The following is a 23,729-nucleotide window of genomic DNA, read 5'->3' on the forward strand; positions in this document are numbered from 1 at the left end:
GATACCTTAAAAATTGATCGTTGACTGCTTTTTAAATGGCGTCACCTTTGGTACAGGTTTCTTTTCCCCCCTGTATTTCTTCTGCCCTCCTAATTATATGACTTCCTTTTACTGAATGTCATCTCTACTTCTTAATATAAGGGCACAGGTTAGTGAAAGGTTGAGAGTCCAAATGGGTGACTCTATCACCTTCGGGAAGGATAAAAAATTGCTAATGATTAGGGAGTAGATTTATTCCATTTCACATCTATTCCTATCAGTGTCAATTATGAATTTTTTCAGGAGGAATTGGCTTAGCTGACTCTCATGTCAATTTTACTGTTGGCTTGTTTTCTCCTCCATTGTTCCTTGCTCTTTAGTGAGATGGTATTACTCATTATGTTTCTATATCCCCTGCCTGTGACGTTTTACAAACATGTTCATACTTTAAATTAATGTTGCCCTTGGCATCCACAGATCTTGGCCTGCCAAGGAATTAAGTGGCTGGCTGAGGAGGTTTCTGGACTCTTTTGGCTTTCCTGTCATGTTGATTTTTAACAGCAAATAAACTTCTACAAGATATGGTCATAGATTGAGTGTCCTTGCTTTTATTCACTTCCAATTTTTCAGTCAATAGTTTATGAAAATAACTTAGAATTATGCTCGCATATTGTGCTTTGTACTGATATTCCTTCAAATTATATGTATAGATAGACATATTTTATACATATATATATGTATTTACATTTGTTTATAGATATTTCACCCTTGTTCTCACCAACCAATGGCCTGACTGAACACAGATAAATAATTCTTAATTTCTGTATCATTGGCTACTGATTTCCTGTCTCTTTAAACACATTTTATTTTACTTCTGTGATATCTTTTAGAGTTTTACATTTCCTGTGCCTTCAGAAAGGATTAGTGACATTAGTGACATAAGCTTATGAATAAGGTTTTTGGCTTCCTTCATTCTTAATCTCAAACCATATTTTTGAACATATTCCTTCATGCATTGGAATTACCAAGTAGCATCACGTGTGGATTTGATTGAAAAGATCACAGTAAGTTCCTTCTACAATCTTTTTATTCTAGGATCAGAGGCTTAGAGCTGCGAGTGTCTTTAGAAGCTATCTAGTTCAAGCCTCTTATTTACAAATGAAGAAACAGGCAGAGAAAGACTCAATAACTTCATCAAATTCATTAAATAAGTAAGCATCTGAGATGCAATTTGTTTTTTTTTTTTTTTTTTTTGTTGTTGTTTTAGGCAATGGGGTTAAGTGACTTGCCCAGGGTCACACAGTTAGTAAGCGTTATGTATCTGAGGCCAGTTTTGAACTCAAGTCCTCCTGAATCCAGGGCTGGTGCTCTATCCACTGCACCAGTAGCTGTCCCCCCGAGATGTGATTTGGGCCCAAGACTTTGGATTGCAAATTCAGCTTTTTACTACATCAGGCTGTTGACACATAAATTACAATTAGGTTTGTAGAGATTCCCCTTCCATACAATCATCATGATCTCCACAAGCTGACAAAAAGAAGTATTTCATGAAATGATGCTACTGATTCACCTGGGGTGCACAATGAATTCAACCCCACCAAACTATTTCATGTACATTTTGAAGAATAACTTGTAGAGTCATTCAGCTAAAATTTCCTCCCATATTCTGGTTTGGTTTATAAACATGGATATGAGTGAGTTCCTAAGTAGCATATCAACTTGTTGATCACTGGACATATCTTACATTCAGATTTCAAGCTATTAGCTTAGCATTTGAAGACATTAAAAAAACTGTATATTTTATAATGTTTTTGGCTCCCTTTCCCACCACCAAAAATCATTGTCACTATAGAAGTAGAGGGATGTGTGTGTCTGCATGTCTGTATTAATTTGTTTCAAGTAAATACCTACCTAACATTTTTTAAACATTTAACTTTTAACATTTTAACATTTAAACATAGCTAACAAAAAGTGAAGGGTTATAGTATATCCTGATGATTTTCAGATGGAGCAAACCATAGCTTGCAAAATCTAACCAATCCTTTTGGTAAACAATATGAATGGATGATATTTTCTCTACTTCTTATTCATTGGAATTATGAAGCCTTGTTACATTTTTATGGCTACAGATTATTAAGAAAAACCTTTATGAAAACATAGACATTATTTAAATATGATCTTTTCATATGCCTGGTAAAATATTGTCCCCTCAAATGAATATTTGACTATCCTAGAATTTTCTCTTGCTTTCATGTCAGACAGAAACATTCCCATTATATGTTGACTTGACAGAATGTAAGTCCCCCGAGGGTAGGGACTGTTTCATTTTTATCTTTGTGTTCCCAGAGTCAAGCACAGAGTAGGTGTTTAATAAAAGCTTGTTGTCTGATTGACTGAGAAGCAAAGACTATGTATTCAGGCTCTGATGGGCTAATAGCTACATGTTATAATGCTCACATTTTGTTTATCTGAAGACAAAGATGCTCTCTCCAGACTGTTCTAACTATATCTGAAGCAAATGCCTTATTTTTATTGCCACTAGGTTTGGAGGATGGCTTCTGAAGAATTCTATTAGTCACCTTGACTCCAAATAAGATTCTGATTTAATACTTGAATTTCAACTTATTGTTAATGATATTTGTAATTTAACACATTGAAATACAAGTGGAGAGGAGAAGTAGGGCAGGGGCTCTAAACATTTTTGTGTTGTGGACCCCTTTGGCTGTCAATCTGGAGAAGCCTTTGGAGTTATTCTCAAAGTAATGTTTTTAAATGCATAAAATGAAATATAAAGAATCACAAAGCAAACCAATGATATTAAAATAAAATGATTATTTTAAAAAGGAAAACAAGCTTACAAAGAACCCTGGGTAGAGGCAAGAGACTAGGGAAGAGAAGACTGGCTTTGCCTCAGCCTTGCTGTGTGACCTCAGGCAAGTCTACTTTAAGTTCTTTTGAGTCTTAGCTTCCTTACTTATAAAATGAAGAGTTGGCCTATATTGTCTCTAAGAGTCATTCCAGATCTGAAAAGAAAAGGTATTCCCCACATGTTGATTTTCCAGATAGCATGTTAAGTCCTTGAGGAAGGGGACTGTTTTATTTTTGTATTTGTATGCCCAGCACTTACTGCAGTAGGTATTTAATAAATGCTCATTGGTTGATTTTTGATGTTTGCTCTGTTCCTGAGTAGTAAAAATCTAGTTCATCCTCATCTATATTCTTTACAGGTTGAGATTTTGGAAATTGCTGAAGACAAATGTTTTCCAAAGCTTGAGTTCCATTTGCATGAGTTATGACAATAAAGCACTTGGGAAGATGATGTTCTACTCATCATTGGAGGTCTTCAAGCTGATGCAAGATGGCCACCTCTCCATTGTTATACTGGGGATTCTTTCTGGGATGTGGGTTATGCTGAATGGCTTCTGAATTCCCTTCTAATTCTCAACTTTGTTATCTTTGTCTAGCCTGAGGCAGTTCCTGATATGTCTGAATATTTAAATACCTAAAGGTGCCCACCACTAGTTTCTTTTGCTTTTTTTTTCTCCTGTCTTCTCACATATCTAATAATGTATAAGTAATTTCTCTTTCTTTATCTAGAAGTCTATTTGGGAACAGCTGATATTGTATCTTGAAATCCAAATATCTCACAATACATTTAGACAGTGCACTTCTGAACCCTTCACATGATTGTAGGCAATTGCTGGAATATGATTTCTTTTTTCTGTAGGAAGGAGTGTGCAATATGTGTGAATCTACAGAGAAGCACCTCTTTTATAATGTGCTATGGAGAAGTATGATCTTTTCGTGTTTTAAACACATCAAAACAAACATTATCTTCTCACTTGCCTCTTTGCTGCTAATGTCTCTTCTTCACAGTCAGTTTAACATCTTGCACCCAAGTTAAAAAAAGCAATCTTTGTCAACTGCTCTGTATTACCCTCCCCTGCAAATCCCTTCACTAGTTCCCCAGCTGCTTGTGTGCATCAAATTGAAATACTTGTGCCCCATCACTTCACTTCTCACATCAACTTCTACTCACCTACACACATTGCTTATTTCTGCCTCCTACTCTCAGCATTCTGCCTTCTTACTCTTTAACCCATAGGCCTGGAGCAACCTCTTCTATTTCAACTCCCATTTTCATCCTTTTTAGAAAATCCCCACCCCATTTTTGCCTACCACATACCTACTCTACTGGTGAATGGAAAGCATTCCTCTTAGTTCACAGCTTATTAGATTACTTTCTAAAGGTTGAGACCCAGGGGATAAAACACTGGATTTGGAATCAGAGGACCTTGGTTCAAATCACAGATCTATTTCTTATTGGGTGAGGGCTTGGGGGGCTAGTTACTTTACTTCTCTGTCACTCAGTTTCTTCATCCATAAAATGAGAGGATGATCTAGAGCACCTCTAAGGATTCTATAATTCTATAATGAATCTAATGTGAGGTATCTTAACAGATTAGCCTTTTTCATCTTTAATTTTTTTGTAACTTCATTCATTGCATCCTGTCTTTTAAGACAATTATCTTTTGAGATAGCTCTGCTTCCTTCTTTATATAGACAATAAGGAGAAACCTGTACTTTTGATCTTATATCCTCTTGTTTTCTAGGGGACCTTAGTTCCTCTCTCTTGGATTTCCATTTTGTTCTCAGTCCTCCTCACTGACTCATCTCTTCCTTCTATCTATGTACATATTCCTCAAGGCACTTTTCTCTAATTCTCTTTAGTTTACAAATATTTAGAAGTCTCTCAGTCCTAAAAGATGTCTCCCTTAATTATGCTACCTCATCTTTCTGCTTCCTTATGTGGGTATTTGGCACCCCTTTCCTCTATTTCCTTGCTTTTTGCTTAATCACCAGTTTTCTAGTTTGGTTTTCATTGCATGTCTACTGGAATTGCTCTCTCACAAGTCACTAATGGTCTAATCACCTGAATCTAATGAATTCCATTCTTTTTCTTCTCTACAATTTTCTTCCTTGGTCTCTCTGAAGCACTACGTAGTTGCTGCTCACCACTGCCACCTTTCTTTAAATCCACCATAATTGTGGCTCCTATAAGGGATTCCTCTTTATCTCTTACAGTTCTGTCTTCCTCACTAACTCCTCTCTCCTCTCTATGTTAATACTACCCAAGGCTCTCTTCTCAAGTTTCTGCTCACCTTTCTTTGCCCTCAAAGCTCTAATCTGACCTTTATGCGGATGAGCACCAAATCTACAGCTCTAGCCAAAATCTCTCTTCTCAGTTCCAGACCTAGGTTTCCAACCATGCCAGATCTCTTCACCTGGATTCCCACCAATGCTTCAAACTGAACATGCCCCAAACCAGTCACTTTCCACTGTTCCAAGACATGTTTCTCTTTCTGGTCTTTTTTACTTGTGATAATGACAGTGCCATGCTCTTGGTCACCCATACTCCTTACCTAAACCATGGTCTCCCACAGTTGACCAACTGCTAAAGCTTATTAATATTTCTACTATTTTGGTTTATGTACTTATCTCATACCTGTATTAATGGGGGTAGCTTCCAATAAGCTCCTTGCCTTCCAATCTGTTTCGCTCATCCATCCAGCTAATACACTGCTGAAAAGCCTTTTTGGGTCCACCCAAACAGGCTTTCTTGCTATTTGTCCTGTAAAAAACTTGTTCTCCGTCTTTGCATTGGCTCTCTCCTATGCTTGGAATATACTTCCTCCTCACAACCAGCTCCTGAAATCCTTAGTTTCCTTCAAAGATTAGGTCTAAGCATGTTACATACGTGAAGCACTTCTGGATTCCATTATCCCCCACCTGCTAGTTCTTCCTCCCACTAAAATGATCTTGTGATTACTTTATAAGTATTCTATTGTTGGTGGTGTTCAGTCCTCTCAGCCATGTCAAACTCTTTGTGACTCCATTTGAGGTTTTCTTAGCAAAGATACTGGAGTAATTTGCCATTTCCTTCTTCAGCTCATTTTACAGCTGAGGAAACTGAGGCAAACAGGGTTAAGTGATTTGCCCAGGGTTACAGAGCTAGTGTCTGAGGCCAGATTTGAACTCAGATTTTCCGGACTACAGGCCAAGCACTGCATCCACTGTGCCACCTAATTGTCCCCTGTATTCTGTATACACATATATGTATATAAGCTGCTTTACTGATAGAACACAAGTTCCTTGAAGGCGGGGCCTATTTTGTCACTGTATCCCCAGGCCTCAGTGCATGTGAAGTACTTAATAGATGCCTCTTGGTTGATTGGCAAATTAATCACTGCTTCTTAAAATTCTTCCATGGTTCCTTCTTCACCACAAAAATCTTAGGACTTAAATCCATGTCCAATAAGCCTTGGCCTAGAACTCTGTCTAGTCATGTGGTCCACAAACTCCCTTTAAGAAAGATGCCAGTGTTCAAAATGTGCGATGTTGGGCAAGTGTCTGAGTCTTAGTTTCCTAGTCAATCAAATATAGATAAAAACGATCGCCCTATCTACTTCATAGAATTATTATGAGAAAACCTCTTTGTATTCTTTCAAATATGGGAATATGGACTAGACTTGTGATTTCATTGGTTTGAAAACACATGTGAGCAAACTCCCTCTATCATGTTGGCCCACATTTTTACTTGAGTTTATAGTCTTTCAGGGATGCCTAGTACACAAAGAAATTAAATGACTTGTGCAGGGTCACTATGAAGGCTCTCACCCAATCCACTTATCAGTAAGGCTGGCCTTACAGCCTTGTATTGTTATTCAAGTGTTCCTTGTGTATTGCTCTTCTTTCTCCAACTAGACCATAAGCTCCTTGTGGTCAGGGACATTGTTTTCTGCATATTTATACTCTTTCACTGCACTTAGCCCCTGTGATGTGGTAGGCCATTCAATAATTTCATAAATGTTTGTTGCTTGATAATGAGATGAATTTCTTATTGCCTGGTGATCACATGGTGCACAGTGGACTTGTTGCCCAATTAGGCTAGGTCTGCATCACTATCCTCTTGATTATGGATACAGCAGGGGATCCTCATATCCAACTATAACAAGGACATTTGACAGTAGGAAGACTGCCATTGGTAGTGAGGCTATTAAATTGCTCAGCTGACTATATCGTTCATGAATTGTGTTAATCTATAGCTATTTTTTCTCTTTCCCCATTCACATGGATAACTCTCAGATTCTCTGTCTTGGTTGAGAGCACATCTAGGACCCATCTCCTAGTAGAGGCCTTTCCTCTTCTGTCTACCTATGAATGGTTTGCGCCTACTGAAAAAACTCTCTATTGCTTTGTATATGAAAAGCAAGATAACAGAGTAGAGAGCGAATCGGCTTTAGAGTCAGGAAGTGTTAGTTTCAAGTTTTGCATCTGATCTTTATTACCTGTGTGATCCCAGGCAAATTACTTAACCTCAGTGCCTCAGGCACTCTAACACTAAGAGTTCCTAATCTCCATCAGTAGATGGAGGTGTTGGGTTTTTCTTTTCAATTCCATATATCAGTAGAATCATAGGTCCTAACCCCAAATACCTTTATATATAATTGACATCATAGACTTAGCACTGAAAAGGGACCTTAAAGGTCACCTACTCATTGTATTTGCAAGGTGGAAGGGACATCAGCAGCCCTGTAGTTCAATCTCTACATGAAATAAATCCCCATTACAACATAGCAGTCAGGTGGCCCTCCAACCACATTATCTTAAAGATGGAGAAACAGAGGTCTGGAGAAATTTGCTCAAGATCACCTGGGTAGAAAGCAGCGAAACTGGGATTGAAACTCGCATCCTATATTCTAAATCCAGGACTCTCTTGACAATGTAATGTTGTAAACCTCTAGCAGAATGTATATTCACAGAATGTAGGGGCAATTTTGCATCAAGCCTTATATGTAGGGGGAATGTAATGTTTGTTGAAGTGAAGAATCCACAGTAAATACTCAATAAATCTTTGACAAGTTTAATCATCCAACATCAACTTTTCCTAGGGACAAAAGTCTGTAAGACTTAAGCATTTTCTGAAGTTTCTAGAAATAAATAACAATAGTAAATAGTAATAATAATAACATATTTTCTTTTGCATTGAATTGTAGACATGCCTATTCCCCATGTCCCCCCACGTAATGAGAAACCAAAATATTCTAATTTGTATTCTCATTAAAAATCCCAGCCATAGTCATTTACATTTGAAATGTGGGGAATCAATGTCCAATCATTTCTCCTTATAAAATTATTCATTGGTACTACCAGAAAATAAACTTGGAAAAGGCAGGGGATACATCAGAATGTTCAACAAGGGCCAAATTGAGACAAAAAAGTACAATAATCTTGCATTAGGGTCCTAAATCTAGGACTCATGCTTTTCTTCTTCATTTCCAAATTTAGCAAAATTTCCATCCTTAACTTTCTTACCTTGTGCAAAAAAAGTGCTATTGTTTCATATTTCATGAGCACCCGCTCCTGGCCCATATTCTATTTACAGGAACACATAAGTCACAGAAATAAGATCTTTCCCAACTGTTCTACCGAAGCTGAAATCTCTTCCTCCTTGCTCGCCTACCAACCTTTCAGATTTAAGTTTAAAGCCATTATTTTTCAGGGGCATTATGAGCCTCTGGGACACATTTTTAAACTAACTTTTTCATCCATTAAAGAAATGAATCAATTTCCCCCCTCCCCTCCAAAATAAAGAGTAATAAATGACCAACCAATAATAGCTACATTTCTCCTGAGTCGTTCCATTAAATCAGGTTTCTTGATGGTATTGAACACTTTTGGAAACCCATGCACATATTTGAATCTCATTGTGCAGATATTATTTGTTACACATTAGGAATAATGTCTACATTTTACTAAGTCTATAAAGGTAAATGAAATGCCATATAGTGATATGAATCTTTTACTTTAAAATATTTGAGAATGTAGCTCAATCAAGAATCACATTAAGAGAACATTGTCATTGGGTAGCATTGACCCACTGTAGGTAATGGTTTACACATTTGTCTGACTGACCACCTAGTACACACTTCCATACTGGAAATGGAGAGGAATAAAATCAGCACTTCTAAACATAAGGCAGAGTTGATGTTGTTAAGCTCAGCCTGAGTTTATTCAATTGTGAAAAAAACATGTTTTAAAATGTCTTATGTTATAATCATTCATCAATACATAATTTCTTTTGAAGAAATGAAAAACAGAACAATGTGAATTCTCTGATGCTTCAACCTACTCATTTTTGTGCTTCCAGGATGATCTTTCTTAGAGTTAGAACTGATCTTATTACTGAATTATAGAATTTCAGAATTGGATGGCAACCTGAGTTGCCATCTAGTTCAGCTCATGACAGAAAAGATTTCCAACAACAGCTGCTTGACAAATAATAATCATCAACACTGTCCTTGAAGATCTGATGATGGGGAATTTAATGATGGGGAACTCACTAGCTGTCAAAGTACATCATTTCATATTTGGGCAGCTCTAGTTGTTAGAAAGTTCCCCTGCCCTACCCCAACACCAAGCTTGAATTAATCTCCTTTCAACTTTCACCATTTTCTTTCAGTTTCTCCTTTTGAATCTCATTATGAAAAAATATTTTTCTGCTCTATGATGGCCTTCAATACTTCATGATATCTATCATGTCCACTCTGACTCTTCTTTTCAGTTCAAATATCCCCAGTTCTTTCAACAAATCTTTGTATAGCTTCAACTCAAGGTCCAGTCTGGTTTTCTTCCTCTAGCCCTTCTATATCTTTTGGATCTTTCCTTTTCTCAAAAATATTCACGATTGTCTCCCAAATAAAATCCAACCTCCTCTTCCTAACATTCAGAACCTTCCACAATCAGAGACTCTCCTATATTTTCACCTTTACCTTCCCTCCCCAGTTTCTGTTTTCTTTGTCAAAATGGACTACTACTCTGTGCCACACACCTCCACACCCTTCATATGTTTCCGTATCTGAAAAATGAGATAATAATAGCATTTACCTCCCAGGGTATTTTTGAGGATCAAAGGCGATACCATGTAAAGCATTTTGAAAACTTTAAAGTGCTATGTAAATGTGATTATTATTATTCCCAGGGGTCGACAGCCTCTCCATCCTAATGACCTTATATTCTCACACAGACACACATATACATATATATATATATATATATATATATATATATATATATATATATACACACACATATACATATATACACATACATATATATATGTATGTATATATATGTATGTGTATATATGTATATGTGTGTATATATATATACATATATATATATACACACATATACATATATACACATACATATATATACACACATATATATACACACATACATATATATACACAATACATATGTGTGTGTGTATATATATATATATACATATATATATACATATACATATATATATTCTGTTTCTTAACTATGTATACATCCTTTTCCCCATGTAGAATGCAAACTCCTTGAGGGAAAAGGTGGTTACTTTTCATCTTTGTATCACCAAAGTCTGGCACAGTGTGCTATACATAGGAGGAACATAATAATAATTAAAAAAAAACTTGCTGAACTAATGAATGAGGTTTGTTAGTTTCAATCATATATATGCAATGACATGGTCAGACCAGATGAGTTCTCAACTTCCTTAGAGCTTCAGCATCCTGACATTCTCAAACTGTGCCTACCTTGCCCCCTGGGATACAGACAACTGAGAGGTAGCCTCAGACAATGTACCTTTTTTTTTTTTTGCCTATATCTAGGTCATTCCACAGACATTCGTAAATTAAAGACATACGTTAACCAGACAGTACTGAGTTAGCAGCTGCAAAATTCCCAAGATGATGCAGCATATTATGAAATTGCCAAACAGGGACCCTGACCAAGCTTTCCTCTTTTGTTGTGCTTATCAGAGAGAGATGATTTCCTTGTAGTCTGAGGCACTGACATAAGAGCTAAACAGACATCAGATCCATTTGTAATTCATGTTTATTGATAAAGCAGGCAGTACCTGCCAACTACACTACGAAGAAAGTATCACCTAGGTTTGGAAAATATTAGAGTGGGGAGAGACCAGAGTCCAGCTTGACCACTTACTACTCTCTGAGCCTGAGTAATTCATGTCACACTTCTGAGCCCCAGTTTCCTCAACAGCACATTGAGGACATCAGATTGGATGACCTCTGAGGTTCACCAAAAATCCTTTACCTACCTGTCTGACTTAATGTACGAGGTTGTTAGGAGGAGCAAAAGATCTTGGGGATAAAGGGGCTCTGAAGTTAAAGAAACATTGTGGCCAAGAAAGAGGTAAAACAATTGGGAGAAAACCTTTTCTTAATGAAAAAAAGGAAAAAGTAGGAGGTAAAAATGAATGCAACTTATCTATTAGAAATTAACCTGTGAAACTTGTGGAATTTAGTAATTTCTTTGGTGATGAGGAAGAATGGTAAATATGTAAGTACCTTTACCAATAATGTATTTGAACATGATGATAATGGTAATAGAAATAATCTGTTGGTTCATTCTTTTATAGTAGCTGACAAATATCTATACATATATATGTATGTGTATAGATATCTTCTCCCATAGAAATATTTTCTTTTTAAAATTTTATTTATTTTTAACATTTATTTAATTCTTTTGAATTCTGAAATCTCTTTCCCTCCCACCCTTTCCCTACCATTAAGAAGGCAAGAAACATGATATCAATTATACATGTAAAATTATGGGAAAATATTTCCATATTAGTCATATTGCCAAAAACAAAGCAAAAAAGTGAGAAAATTATACTTAAATTTTCATTCAGACTTCAATTCTTTCTCTGAAGATGGATAGCATTTTCATCATAATTCCTTTGGAGTTGTCTTACATCATTGCTTTGATCAAAATAACTAAGTCATTCACGGTTGATCATCAGACAATATTGATGTTGCTAAACACAGTGTTCTCCTGGTTCTGTTCACTTCACTTTGTATCAGTTCATGTAAGTCTTTCCAGGTTTTTCTGAAACTATCTTGCTCACCATTTTGTGTAACACAATAGTATTTCATCACAATCATATACCACAACTTGTTCAACCATTCTGCAATTGATAAGCATCACTTCAATTTCTAAACCTGCCACCATAAAAATAGGTGTTATAAATGTTTTTGTACACATAGGTCATTTCCCTTTTTTTTGTGGATCTGTATGGGACCCAGACCTAGTAGTGGCATTGCTGAATCATAGGGTCTGCACAGTTTTATAGCCTTTTAGGCATAGTTTCAAAGCTCTCCAAAATTGTTGGATCAGTTCATAACTCCACCAACATTCCCTCTGACATTTGTTATTTTCCTTTCCCTTCATATTAGCCAATCTGATATGCATGAGGTGGTACCTCAGGGTTGTTTTAATTTTCATTTCTCTAATCAGTAGTGATTTAGAACATTTTTCACATGTCTATAGATAGCTATGATTTCTTCTGAAAGCTGCCTGTCTGTATCTCTTGACCATTTATCAAACTGGGGAATGACTTGTGTTCTTATAAGTTTGATTCAGTTCTCTATATGTTTGAGATATAAGCCTTTATCAGAGACATTTGCTGTGATTTTTTCCTCAAATTTCCTAGTTTCCTTCTTATCTTGGCTACATTACATTTTTTGTTTTCTGTTTTTTTTTTTTGTTTTGCAAAAAAAAGGTTTTTACAAAACCTTTAGATTTTAATGTAATAAAACTATCCATTATACCTCCTGTGATCCTCTCTATATCTTGTTTGGTCCTAAATTCTTCCCTTATCTATAGATCTGACAGGTAAAATTTTTCACGCTCCCCAAATTTGTTTATGATATCACCCTTTAAGTCTAAATGATGTACCTATTTTGACCATATCTTGAAGTATAGAGTGAGATATTAGTCTATACATAGTTTCTTCCAAACTGCTTTCTAGTTTTCTCAGCAATTTTTTTTTTGTCAAATAGTGAGTTCTTATCCCTAAAACATGGAACTTCGGGTTTATCAGACACTAGATTATTATGGTCATTTGCTACTGTGTTCTGTGTACCTGACCAATTACATTGATTCATCATGGCTATTTCTTAGCCAGTAACAGAATTTTTTCATAATTACTACTTTCAATACAATTTGAGATCTGGTACTCCTAGGCCATCTTCTTTCTCATTTTTTTTCCATTGATTCCTTTGATATTCTTGACTTTTTGTTCTTCCAGACGAATTTTATCATTTTTACCTCTATGAAATAATTTTGGTTGCTTGATTGGTATGGCACAGAGTAAGTAAATTAATTTAAGTAAAATTTAATTTTTATTATATTGGCTTAGTCTACCTGTGAGCAGATTTATCTTTTTATGCTTCTTTTGAGTCTTGTACTTGACTGTCAACTTTTCTACTCAGCTCTGGCATTTTCATCAGATAGGTTTGAATGCTTTATACTTCCTCTATTTCATTAAATAACCATTTTCTCCCTGAAAGATTATACGCAGTTTTACTGGGTAGGTTATTCGTGGTTGTAATTCTAGTTCCTTTGCCTTCTAGAATGTCATATTCCAGGCCATCTATTCCTTTAATGTAGAAGCTGCTAAATCTTTTGTGATCGATCCTGACTGTTGCTCCATGATATTTGAATTATTTCTTTCTGTCTGCTTGCAATAGTTTCTCCTTGACCTGGGAACTCTGAAATTTTTCTATAAAATTCCTGGGAGTTTTCATTTTGAAATCTCTTTTGGGAGGTGATCAGTGGATTCTTGCAATTTCAACTTTTCTTACCAGTTCTAGGATATCACGGCAGTTTTCCTTGATAATTTCTTGAAAAAAATGGTGTCTAGGTTCTTTTTTCATCATGGCTTTCAGGTAGTGCAATAATTAATAAATTATTTCTCTTCAATCAATTTTCTAGGTCTGTTGTTTTTCTGATGAGATATTTTACTTTTCCTTATATATATTTTTTTCCATTCTCTTGACTTTGCTTTATTGTTTCTTGATGTCTCATGGACTCATTAGCTTCCACTTGCCCAATTCTAATTTTTAAGGAATTATTTTTTTTCAGTGAGCTTTTGTACATCTTTTCCCATTTGATCAACTGTGCTTTTTAAGGTCAGTGGATTTTTTTTTTTTTTTGGCTAGGCAATGGGGTTAAGTGACTTGCCCAGGGTCACACAGCTAATGAGTGTTATGTGTCTGAGGAGGATTTGAACTCAGGTTATACTGACTTCAGGGTTGGAACTCTATCCGCTAGCTACCCCAAGTCAGTGGATTTTTGTGCCTCTTTTACAACTTGGCCAATTCTGTTTTTTAAGATATTATTTTCTTCAATTTTTTTGTGCATCTTTTATCAAGCTATTGACTCTCTTCATAATTTTCTTGCATCATTCTCACTCTTTCCCCCATTTTTTCCTTTACTTCTCTTATTTGATTGTCAAAATGATTTTTGAACTCTTCCAGGAATTTTTGTTGGGCTTGAGTTTAATTCACATTTTTTTCTTTGAGGCTTTTCTTGTAGCAATTTGGATACCATTGTCTTCTTCTGAGTTTATGTCTTAATCTTCCTTGTCAAGATAGCAGCTTTTTATGGTCAGGTTCTTTGTTGTTGTTGTTTTTGTTTGTTCCTTCCTCTATCCTATTGCTTAATTTTCAACTTTAGATAAAGTTGGGCTCTGCTCCTGGTTTGGAGAGGGCACTGTTCTAAGCTTCAGGTTTTTTTTTTCCCCTGCTGCTGTTTTCAGAGCTAGTTTGGAGGGTATGTAAGTTTTTGGTGCTTCCAAGGTGGTATGATCCAAAGTGAAGTGTGGCCACTGCTCTCCTGGCCTGTGCTTGGTCTTCATCTAGAAAGGGGCTTTGTTTCCCTGCAGCCACAAGTTCTACTGCTCTTTTCTGCTTTGGAGCTGAGATCAGGACCCATGTTCCCTTATGAGTGACCACAAGTACTCTTCTCTCCACTAGCACCGTGACCAGGAACTCTGCTCTCTTGCAGCTACAAGAACTCATGCTCCTCTTCAACTTGGAACTTTGGCTCATAACTGCATATAAGCAATATAACAGAATCCTGCACTTGGTGTCAGCAAAGGATCCACTATAATCTCTTTCTGACCCAGTTGTCTGATTCCCTTAGTATCTTTCAGCTGAGAGCTCCTGATGCTGCTGCTGTCACTGTTGCAGCTGCCTCCAAGGCCTGCTGCTGGTATTGCCATGGCATCTGCTGCACTCTTGACTGACCCCCACCTTGGTGTCACAGACCTCTCCTGCTAACCTCCTAAGTCGTCTTGAGCTGGAAAAATATCTCATCTTGACCTTTTGTTGCTTCTGCCACTCCCCAATTTTATTTGAGGTGTCATTTCAAAGTTGTTTGGCAGGGAATATTGGGAGAATTTATCTGATTTACTGCCTGTACCCTATCAGCTTCAATAATAGGTATCTACCCACATGCATGCTGATATCCAGGCAATTGAAATTCTTCATCCACTTGTTCTTTCCCCTGTGGATGGTATGGTCAAGCTTTTTTCAGTAATTTCAGATTTCTTCTAAGTGGCTCTGCAACATTATAGGATTTACTGCAGTCAGCAAAGAGTTTGAATATGAGGATATAAGTAGACACATTTGGACTTGAATTTCTAAATCTAATACTCTTTCCAAATTTACCATGCTACTCTTGACCTTAACCAGTCCCTGTCTTTATACTTTGATACTCTATCTACTATACAATACTAAATCAGATGAAGATGAATGTGGAAAAAAAAAAACTTTGAAAAATATTATAAGCACAATATAGTGTATTGCTCTTACTCTAATGAGATTATGTTGATGAGAATGAAAAAGGAGTATGATAGCTATTAGTTTAGTTATCTCTGAGCTATGTCACTCACCAACTCCACCACCATAAACTTTCCCAACATGACCAGAAATGTACTTTCCTGGTTTGGAGCTTTACATTGTTTTTCCGTTGAGACCTACTTACCCTTGGAAAAAAGTGTTAATTCAATAATCCTTTGACTGGCAGCTGCCATTCAAAAAACACTACGTGGAATTTTTGGTAATGTTGGTATAAGCAATCCAAATCTGGCAGTGTCCTGGTATATACAGGACATCTCATCACCTTCACTTAGGATGATATTTTAAGCAATACTACATATTCTTTACATCTAATTGCTTTTCAATGGCAATTCAATGATTTCTTAATGTGAATTTTAAAATCCTCTTTCCAGAAACAATTGTAAACAAACCTTGAATGCAGTAATGATGCTGGCTACTTAAAAAGACCATTTTTGTCAAGTAAGAATTCGTTTGTGAAATGAGAAAATTATGCCTAATTTGTTTTGTGAACAAAAATATTACTACATAGAGTCCTCTAATCTTATAAAACATAACCTCACACTTAACACACACATTTTCAAAACACCTAATAGAGTAGCTTTGTGCTTAGTATCTTTATAATGAAATCATTAGTTACTGAAGAAACAAGAATGGCCTGCGTACAGGGACACTGAGTCTGTGTCTATGTGATTTACAATGCTTAACACAGTGTGCAGCACACAGTAGGTGTTTAATAAATATTTGTTCATTGATTAATTCCATATAAGTGGGATGAAAGCACCATTTTCTCCATTTGGTATTCATTCTTTCAGTTATAAAATGGAAGATGACACAAATACAATTCTATCATGTGGAATTTTTTTTTTACAATGGAATGAAAAATATTTTCATTATCCTATTTCTGTGTCTTCAAAAGGATTCTAGAATAGGGTTTTTTAAAAAAATTAATCATACATTCTTTCAATATCTCAGGAATGCTCAGTACCATGTAGCAAAGGTAGAAGCAAAATCATAGAATAATAGATAAAGCTTTAAAAGAACTTATAAGTAAAACTTATAGATCACTAACCCCCTCCCATTTCATAATCAATCAGTAAGCACTTATTAAGGACCTAATTGAAAGTAGCTAAGTGAAGCAGTGAATAGAATACTGGACTTGGAATGAATAAAACTTGAGTTCAGATTCTGTCTCAGATGCTTACTAGTTATGTGACCCATAGAAAATCATAACTTCTTAGTCACCAGTTTCCTCATCGGTAAAATGGGGATAAGAATAGCACTTACCTTACAGAGCTGTTGTGAGGTTCAAATAAGATAACATATGTAAAGTGTTGTACAAACTTTAAAGGGCTACATAAATGCCAACTATGATGATGATGACGATGATGATGTGGTAGTCTTTGTTCTAGGTACTGGGGGTATGGATACAAAGAATGAAATAATCTTCACTTTCAATATTATCTAGAGGTACTCATAACTGAAAATCATTCCAAAAATTAATTTAGGTATTAGACTTCTGATTTCACTCATATAGGGAACTCCTAGATGAGGAAAATTTCCTCTATCAATATACCTTCTCTGCAGCTTAGACTTAGAAACTTGCATAAAGCTCTTATTAGTAAAGTGTCTTGGCTATGGTCAGGCACCCAAGATGTGTAAGGGACATGGCTTGAATACAGATTTTCTTGGCTCCTAGGTCACCTCTTCATCCAGAAATTACAAGTGCAATGGGGAACTTTCATTTGCATTTAAGTATATACAAATGCCAGGAAGAACTATATTATCAAAAAACAACAAATGTAGAGGCTTTCTAAATTCCAAGGAAGCTTTGGAGATATTATCTCAACAGTCAACTTGGTCAGAATCCCATACTTCTGATTGTACTAATGGTAACAATGGCCTGGGCAGGGGTGGGATGGGGAGGACAAGTAAATGTATTAAGCCTATGCAGAATACATAGAAAACTACAAACCCGTTTTCTTTTGACCTTTACCATTAGTAGTATTTGAGATCATAAGCTCTCTGAGAAATCCTCTTCATGGGGCAGCTAGGTGGTGCAGTGGATAGAGCACCAGCCCTGAATTCAGGAGGACCTGAGTTCAATTCTGGCCTTAGATACATAATGTTTACTAGCTGTGTGACCCTGGGCAAGTCACTTAACCCCATTGCCTAATGAAAGAACCAAAAAAATCCTTTTTGTCAAGACTATATCATTTTGAGGTTACAAAAAAAAAAATGAGGATGGGAGTGGGTTCACCTACATTACTTCTAAGTTCTTTTAAACCTTTACCTATTACTCTATAATTCCACTTCTGTCTTTGACATATGAGGCTGAGCATTCCTGAGGCATTGAAATAATATGTGTTACCAGATGAAAGACAAACAACCCATTCTGGAATTCCTTTGAAGCCACAGAAGTAGTACAATGAAAACCTTTTCCATTCCATCCTAAAAATGAGTAGAGCAAATCTGTATATGTGCCATCTTTATTTTTGTAATATCAGGAAAAGGCTATGGAGAGTGGGATAGTGAATTAATTAGAGATGTGAGAAAAATTGCATTGCTGCAGTGAGGACCCAGTTCAGATTAGGTAACATAAATTTCTAGTGGATCCAGTCAGCACAGTTTTATTATTTTTCTCCAGTTTCATCCACACAGCAGGTGCCATTTTGCAAAGTACTTTCTTACTCAGATTTCCCTAGACCAATGATTTCACAATCCCAGTCCAAAAGAAAAAAAAATTAACAACTTTAGCATCTTAGTTGCACATGCATCTAAATACCTGTCAATATCACCTACCCCCCCCCCCCAAATCATTATCAAGCTTCAGACACAAAACAAGACCATCATTTCACTGGTATAGGGAACTCTTGGATGGAGACATGCCCTCTACCAATGAAGGTTATCACTTTCTCTGTAAATTCTAGCCTTAGAAAGCGCTGAGAGATTAAATGACTGCTCCAGAATCTCACAATCATTATGTGTCTAAGGTGGGACTTGAACTGAGATCAGGTTACATGACTTGCTCATAGTCCCAAAGATGGTAGGCTTTTTGAGGTAGGATTTCTACCTAGGTCTTCTTACCTTTGAGCCCAGTTCCCTATACAGTATGCCTCTCTGTCTACCAGGAGTCAAAGGGGGCATGATGAGCATTTTCAATCCTAGCCGATGACATCAACAGGTTCTGAAATAGATGGCCACATCAGGGGAACCAAGGTACTTTGATGTATTGTACTTGTTCATGAATTGAAAGAAAAAAAAAACCCAATTTCTTTCAAAGACTATTCATTGAGAACCTAGTGTATGCAAAGCACTGGGGATAAAAAAAATACAGTTCCTGTTGTCCAGAAACTTACAGTCTATCAGGAATGAATAACATGCATGCAGATGATTCAATACAAAGTATAGAGAAAGGCATTTATAGGCTCATAAGATTACAGGTTTAGTGAAATACTTGGAAGGTAGCTTATAAGCTATCTGGTTCAAGCTCTTTATTTTACAGACCATGAAACTGAGGTTCAAGGAAATGAGGTGACTTGCCCAAGGTCATAGGCATGAAGTAGTAGTGGTGGGATTTGAACCTGGGTCCTCTGTCTCCAAATCTAATACACTCACTAGTATTCAGAGACCTGATTCTGGCTCAAGGTCAGTGCCTCCAACAGACCAACTACAAGTGAAATCTCATTGCCAATGGAATAATGGCTTCTTGGAATAAACTCTTTTTCTTCTTCATAACTCAAGAATGCCCATTTTATCTTCACTAATTCTCTTGTCCTCTCCTTCTGTCTTTCTCCTTTAGCTTAATGCTTTTTCCTTAGACCTTTGCTCCTGTGTGAACTAAAAATAAAGAATTCAAGAATCTTCTTTTTTTCCCTTTTCTTAAGGGACAAGATTTGAGATCCCATAATATGTGGCTTAGCATATATGCTAATTCCACTAACTAATTTTTGAAAATTCCCTTGTTTGTAATCTATTCTTCTGTAATCTTTTTCTAAGTGGAAAAAGGATTACAAAAAGTCAAGAAGACAAAGAGAGAATATGCATCTTCCTCAATTCTCAATTGTCTTCTACCCTCTCTAGTGCTTCTACTTACTCAGGGGTCCAGAGGAAAAATAGCAGAAACAGGATTCATAGGCAGCATGCCGCAGGGAAGGGCACCAGGCTTGGAGTCAAGAAGACTTGGGTTTGTATACTGCCTCAGACACTTACATGGACATGACTCTGGGTAAGTCACTTAGCTTCTCTGAACCTCAGTTTCCTCATCTGTAAAATGAGGGAGTTGAACTCAATGGCCTCTGTGATCTCTTTTAGTTCTAAATCTATGATCCTAAGGTCCTTTGACTGCCAAATCCAACCTTCTTTTTACTTCAATACTTTCACCACCTATGTGACCTTGGACAATGAAAACTTTTCCACCCTGGACCTCAGTTTGCTCATCAGTAAAATAGAGTTTGTTAGGTTACATGGCCTTTAACATCCTTTCCACCTTTGAATATATAATCCATATCGCTTCTTTCTATCCCTTCAAAGTATTTTTCTTCACTTTTATTCAAGACAGGATAATAAACCTTAAGGAATTTAGCTCTATTAAACCTGAGTAAAGAAGGATATTCTGGGGACCCTGATTCTTAAACATGGAGGAGGCACTTTGCCTCTTTTTATAGTTCTTATCACCATAGTATCTTGGTCTTCTGACAAGGTGGTAACTCCATCTTTACTTCATTCTAATGGAAAATAATTAAGGCTTTGAACCACCTTGGTAAAAAATGATTTGTTGGCTGCAGGCAAAGAAGCATATGACAGAACATAAACAAAGCAACTCACAAGTCCTTTTCTTTTACTCTAATTTTGATGAAATGAGGAGAGAAACATAAAACACTGGCTAGGGTTTATTTGAATAAAGGAACAGTGGAAAAGCTGAGGAAGGCAATTCTAAGAAATTCAAATATGTCCTTCTCTGAATTTGCATGAGGGGCCAATTCATGCCAATGCAAATGAAGTCTGAGCTCATCTTCACTTCCCAACAAGGTCTGGATCCATACTCCTGTCCTTCCCTTCCCTTTGTCAATGGCACAAGGATGGTCACCTCAGGTTCTTACCTATAATGAACAGAATCTCCACTGCGATGTCACTGACTGTGGTGCTCCTTGTTGTGGACAGCTCATCATTGCCAATAAAGCAAACATTGTAAGGTACAGTCACGGCGACATAGAACGTCGCCAACAGGATCAGCCAGTCCCAGCCAGCTTTAAAAGTGCTAAAATGCAAAAGGATGAATTTGGACTTTTTTGCATCTGAAACTTTGTATTCCGGAAATGCTGGTTTATCTACAAAAACATTCTGTAGACAAAAATAAAAAAAATAAAAGAGAGAGAGAGGGAGGAAACCCCATATTAGCTAAAATACTCAGATTGTATTGCATATACTTCAATAAGTATAGTATTTTGTGTTTACAAAATCAGTATATACTAAATTGACTTCTTTCTTTCCTTTTCTTTCTTTCTTTCTTTCTTTCTTTCTTTCTTTCTTTCTTTCTTTCTTTCTTTCTTTCTTTCTTTCTTTCTTTCTTTCTTCCTTTCTAATGGGGAAAATGGAGCATAAATTGTACTCAGCATATTGCATTGAAGATACCATCAATATATCCAGAACCATAACTAACATCTTCTGGTACCCAGAGTAAACAGCAAATATCGTCCTCTAGGAATAACAGAACTGAAGTCATCCACTAATCAACCACGGTGGGATGAGGGATACTCTGATATATAGACCCATTGGAGGAGAGATCCTAGATGCCAGCCCTGTAGTGGGAGAGACCCCAGAATACTTTCTCTTAGTGGGATAGATAGAGACTTTCAAACACCCAGAGACCACTCCTGGGGGAGGAAAAGGGCATGGTTGGGGGGCCACATCAGGGGAGTTAAATAAGACATTAAAAATAAATTTAAAAATTATTTTAAACTATTTAACTTTTCTTTTTAATTTTTAAATCTAAGTGCCCCAGAACAAAGCTCCAACTGGCTATCCTAGTTTTAACCTTAGTTATGCACTGCCATAATACTGGTAAACTTTTTTTTAATTAAAGGCAATTTCACTTGGATGTCTAAAGAGAAATCTATGCATAGGGTTAGCATTATTCAATTAAGGAACAAAGAGAACTTACTCATGATGTTACCTAGAGACATTCACAATTGGAATTCATCACAAACAGCAAATATAATTTACATTTATGTTTCAGTAAGTAGCAATTCCAGGAAGAATTAAACTCTTATACAAGGCAAAAAAAAACACCCTAACAACAAATAAAACACCTAACTAAATAATGTAGAGGACTTTGCATTTTAAGGAAGCTTTGGAGGCATTAATTATTTCAGTTGTCAGCTTGCACTGAAATCCTTCATTCTGATTTTACTAATGACAACAGCGGCCCATGGACAACTCAAGGAATTGCTTTTTCTTGGAAACATGGTGTAATGGAGAGGGAAGGAGGAAAGGAGGGGGAGCCCATCTTCTGGATTTACAGGGTTGCTTTTTTCTTTTAGTTAGAAGATTTGGTTTATTTTTGAATTTTCCAGTCTTGTACTACTTGAAAGAACTGAATGATAATGATGGTTATGGACAAGACAAGGCATTCAAGGCATTTAAGTAAGAAAGGAGATGTTCAGCTTTTGTAGGTAATTAAAGCCTGAGAAGAGCTGGGACTTTGATAAGTGCAGAAGCCTTTGGCTTCCCAACTTGATGAACAATGTCTCCCATTCTAATACAAGATAAAGGAATACTCAGGGGGAAAAAAAAGCATGGATTTAAAGACTGGAGAGTCATGTGCTCAAATAGCATACATTTAGACTGCAAAGGAAGGGAAACACTAAATATGAAGTAAAAAGCTGTATTTGAGAGGGTAAGGTTGAAGTACAAACTGGATGACTGGAATCTGCTGAAGCTTCACTTTATTGAGTGTTCAGAGTAAGAATAAGGCCAGGAAAAAATATGTGCTATATTCAAGGACCTTTAAAAATGTCTCAGGCTTAACCAGTAGCTCACCCAGGCTGCTTACAAAAACTGCAGCCAGAAGCAATGAGGGTAGGAACTAGAAAATTTCCCCTTGGAAGTCAATGAATCAATGAATCAAAAAGTTTTTCTTCAGCGTGTACTGTATAATGTGGTAAGCACTGGGACTACAAGGAAGGGACCGCATTTCCTGCCTGTAAGGAGTTTAGACTTTGCTAGGGAAAGGACTGATACTATGCCTTCATTGTGTTCTCAGCTGCTCTTATTTCTTGCCAATTGTTTCCATTCATGTGGGAGTACCAATAGCCCCCTTTCTACCTCCCAAACCACTGTCTGTTCAATTAGACAGTGACAACCTATAATGCTTCTGTTCCGTGCTTGAGATTCTACTGTTCTCTATTTGTAGGTCTAGGCCAACCGCTTGTCTGTTGTAGTGACTCTTCATCTTATTCAAAGAATTGAAGAGTAACTGATCAACAGTCACTTAGTATGTACCTACTATGTTTCAGGGCAGGAGGCAGAAAAAAAAGCTAGAGTTCTTCTTCTCAAGGAGCTTATATTCAAAGAGCTTAAAAGGACCTGAAAGAATACATAGTCTGACCCTCTCATATTACAGATGAGAAAATGGAAACCCAGAGAAGTTAAATATTTTGCCCAAGGTCACAAGGTGATAACATTGGGGATTTGGACCTGTGTCCTCTTCCTCCAAATCTAGGACTCTTTTACACTGTTCCATGCTCTTGTCCTCTAAGAGCAGGAGCTTGGACCAGAGCTAATTCAAAATTTTGGAGGAATCCCAAGTCAGAACAGTTGAAAGGTAGGTTTTGGATAGCAAACATTTTCTCTTAGTATCCCCAACATCCAGACTAGTGCCTTGCACATAGTAGGAGCTTAATAAGATTAGAGATTTAGAGGTGGAAGGGATCTCAGGAGCTATATAGTATGACTTCCCTTCTCCCATTTCATTTTACAGAATAGGAAAAT

General features: G+C 36.6%; 1 protein-coding gene across 1 annotated transcript in view; it reads right to left on the bottom strand.

The window, feature by feature from the left end:
• Nucleotides 1-23,729, bottom strand: part of KCNH8 (potassium voltage-gated channel subfamily H member 8) — a 388,604-nt gene that overhangs the window by 163,877 nt on the left and 200,998 nt on the right. The window contains exon 5 of the mRNA XM_020987205.2: nucleotides 20,840-21,080. Within this exon, the coding sequence (XP_020842864.1) occupies nucleotides 20,840-21,080 (241 nt within the window). The remainder of the gene's footprint in view (nucleotides 1-20,839; nucleotides 21,081-23,729) is intronic.

The sequence above is a fragment of the Phascolarctos cinereus genome, unplaced genomic scaffold, assembly GCF_003287225.1.
Source record: "Phascolarctos cinereus isolate Bilbo 61053 unplaced genomic scaffold, phaCin_HiC Scaffold_1;HRSCAF=81, whole genome shotgun sequence".
Lineage (NCBI taxonomy): Eukaryota > Metazoa > Chordata > Mammalia > Diprotodontia > Phascolarctidae > Phascolarctos > Phascolarctos cinereus.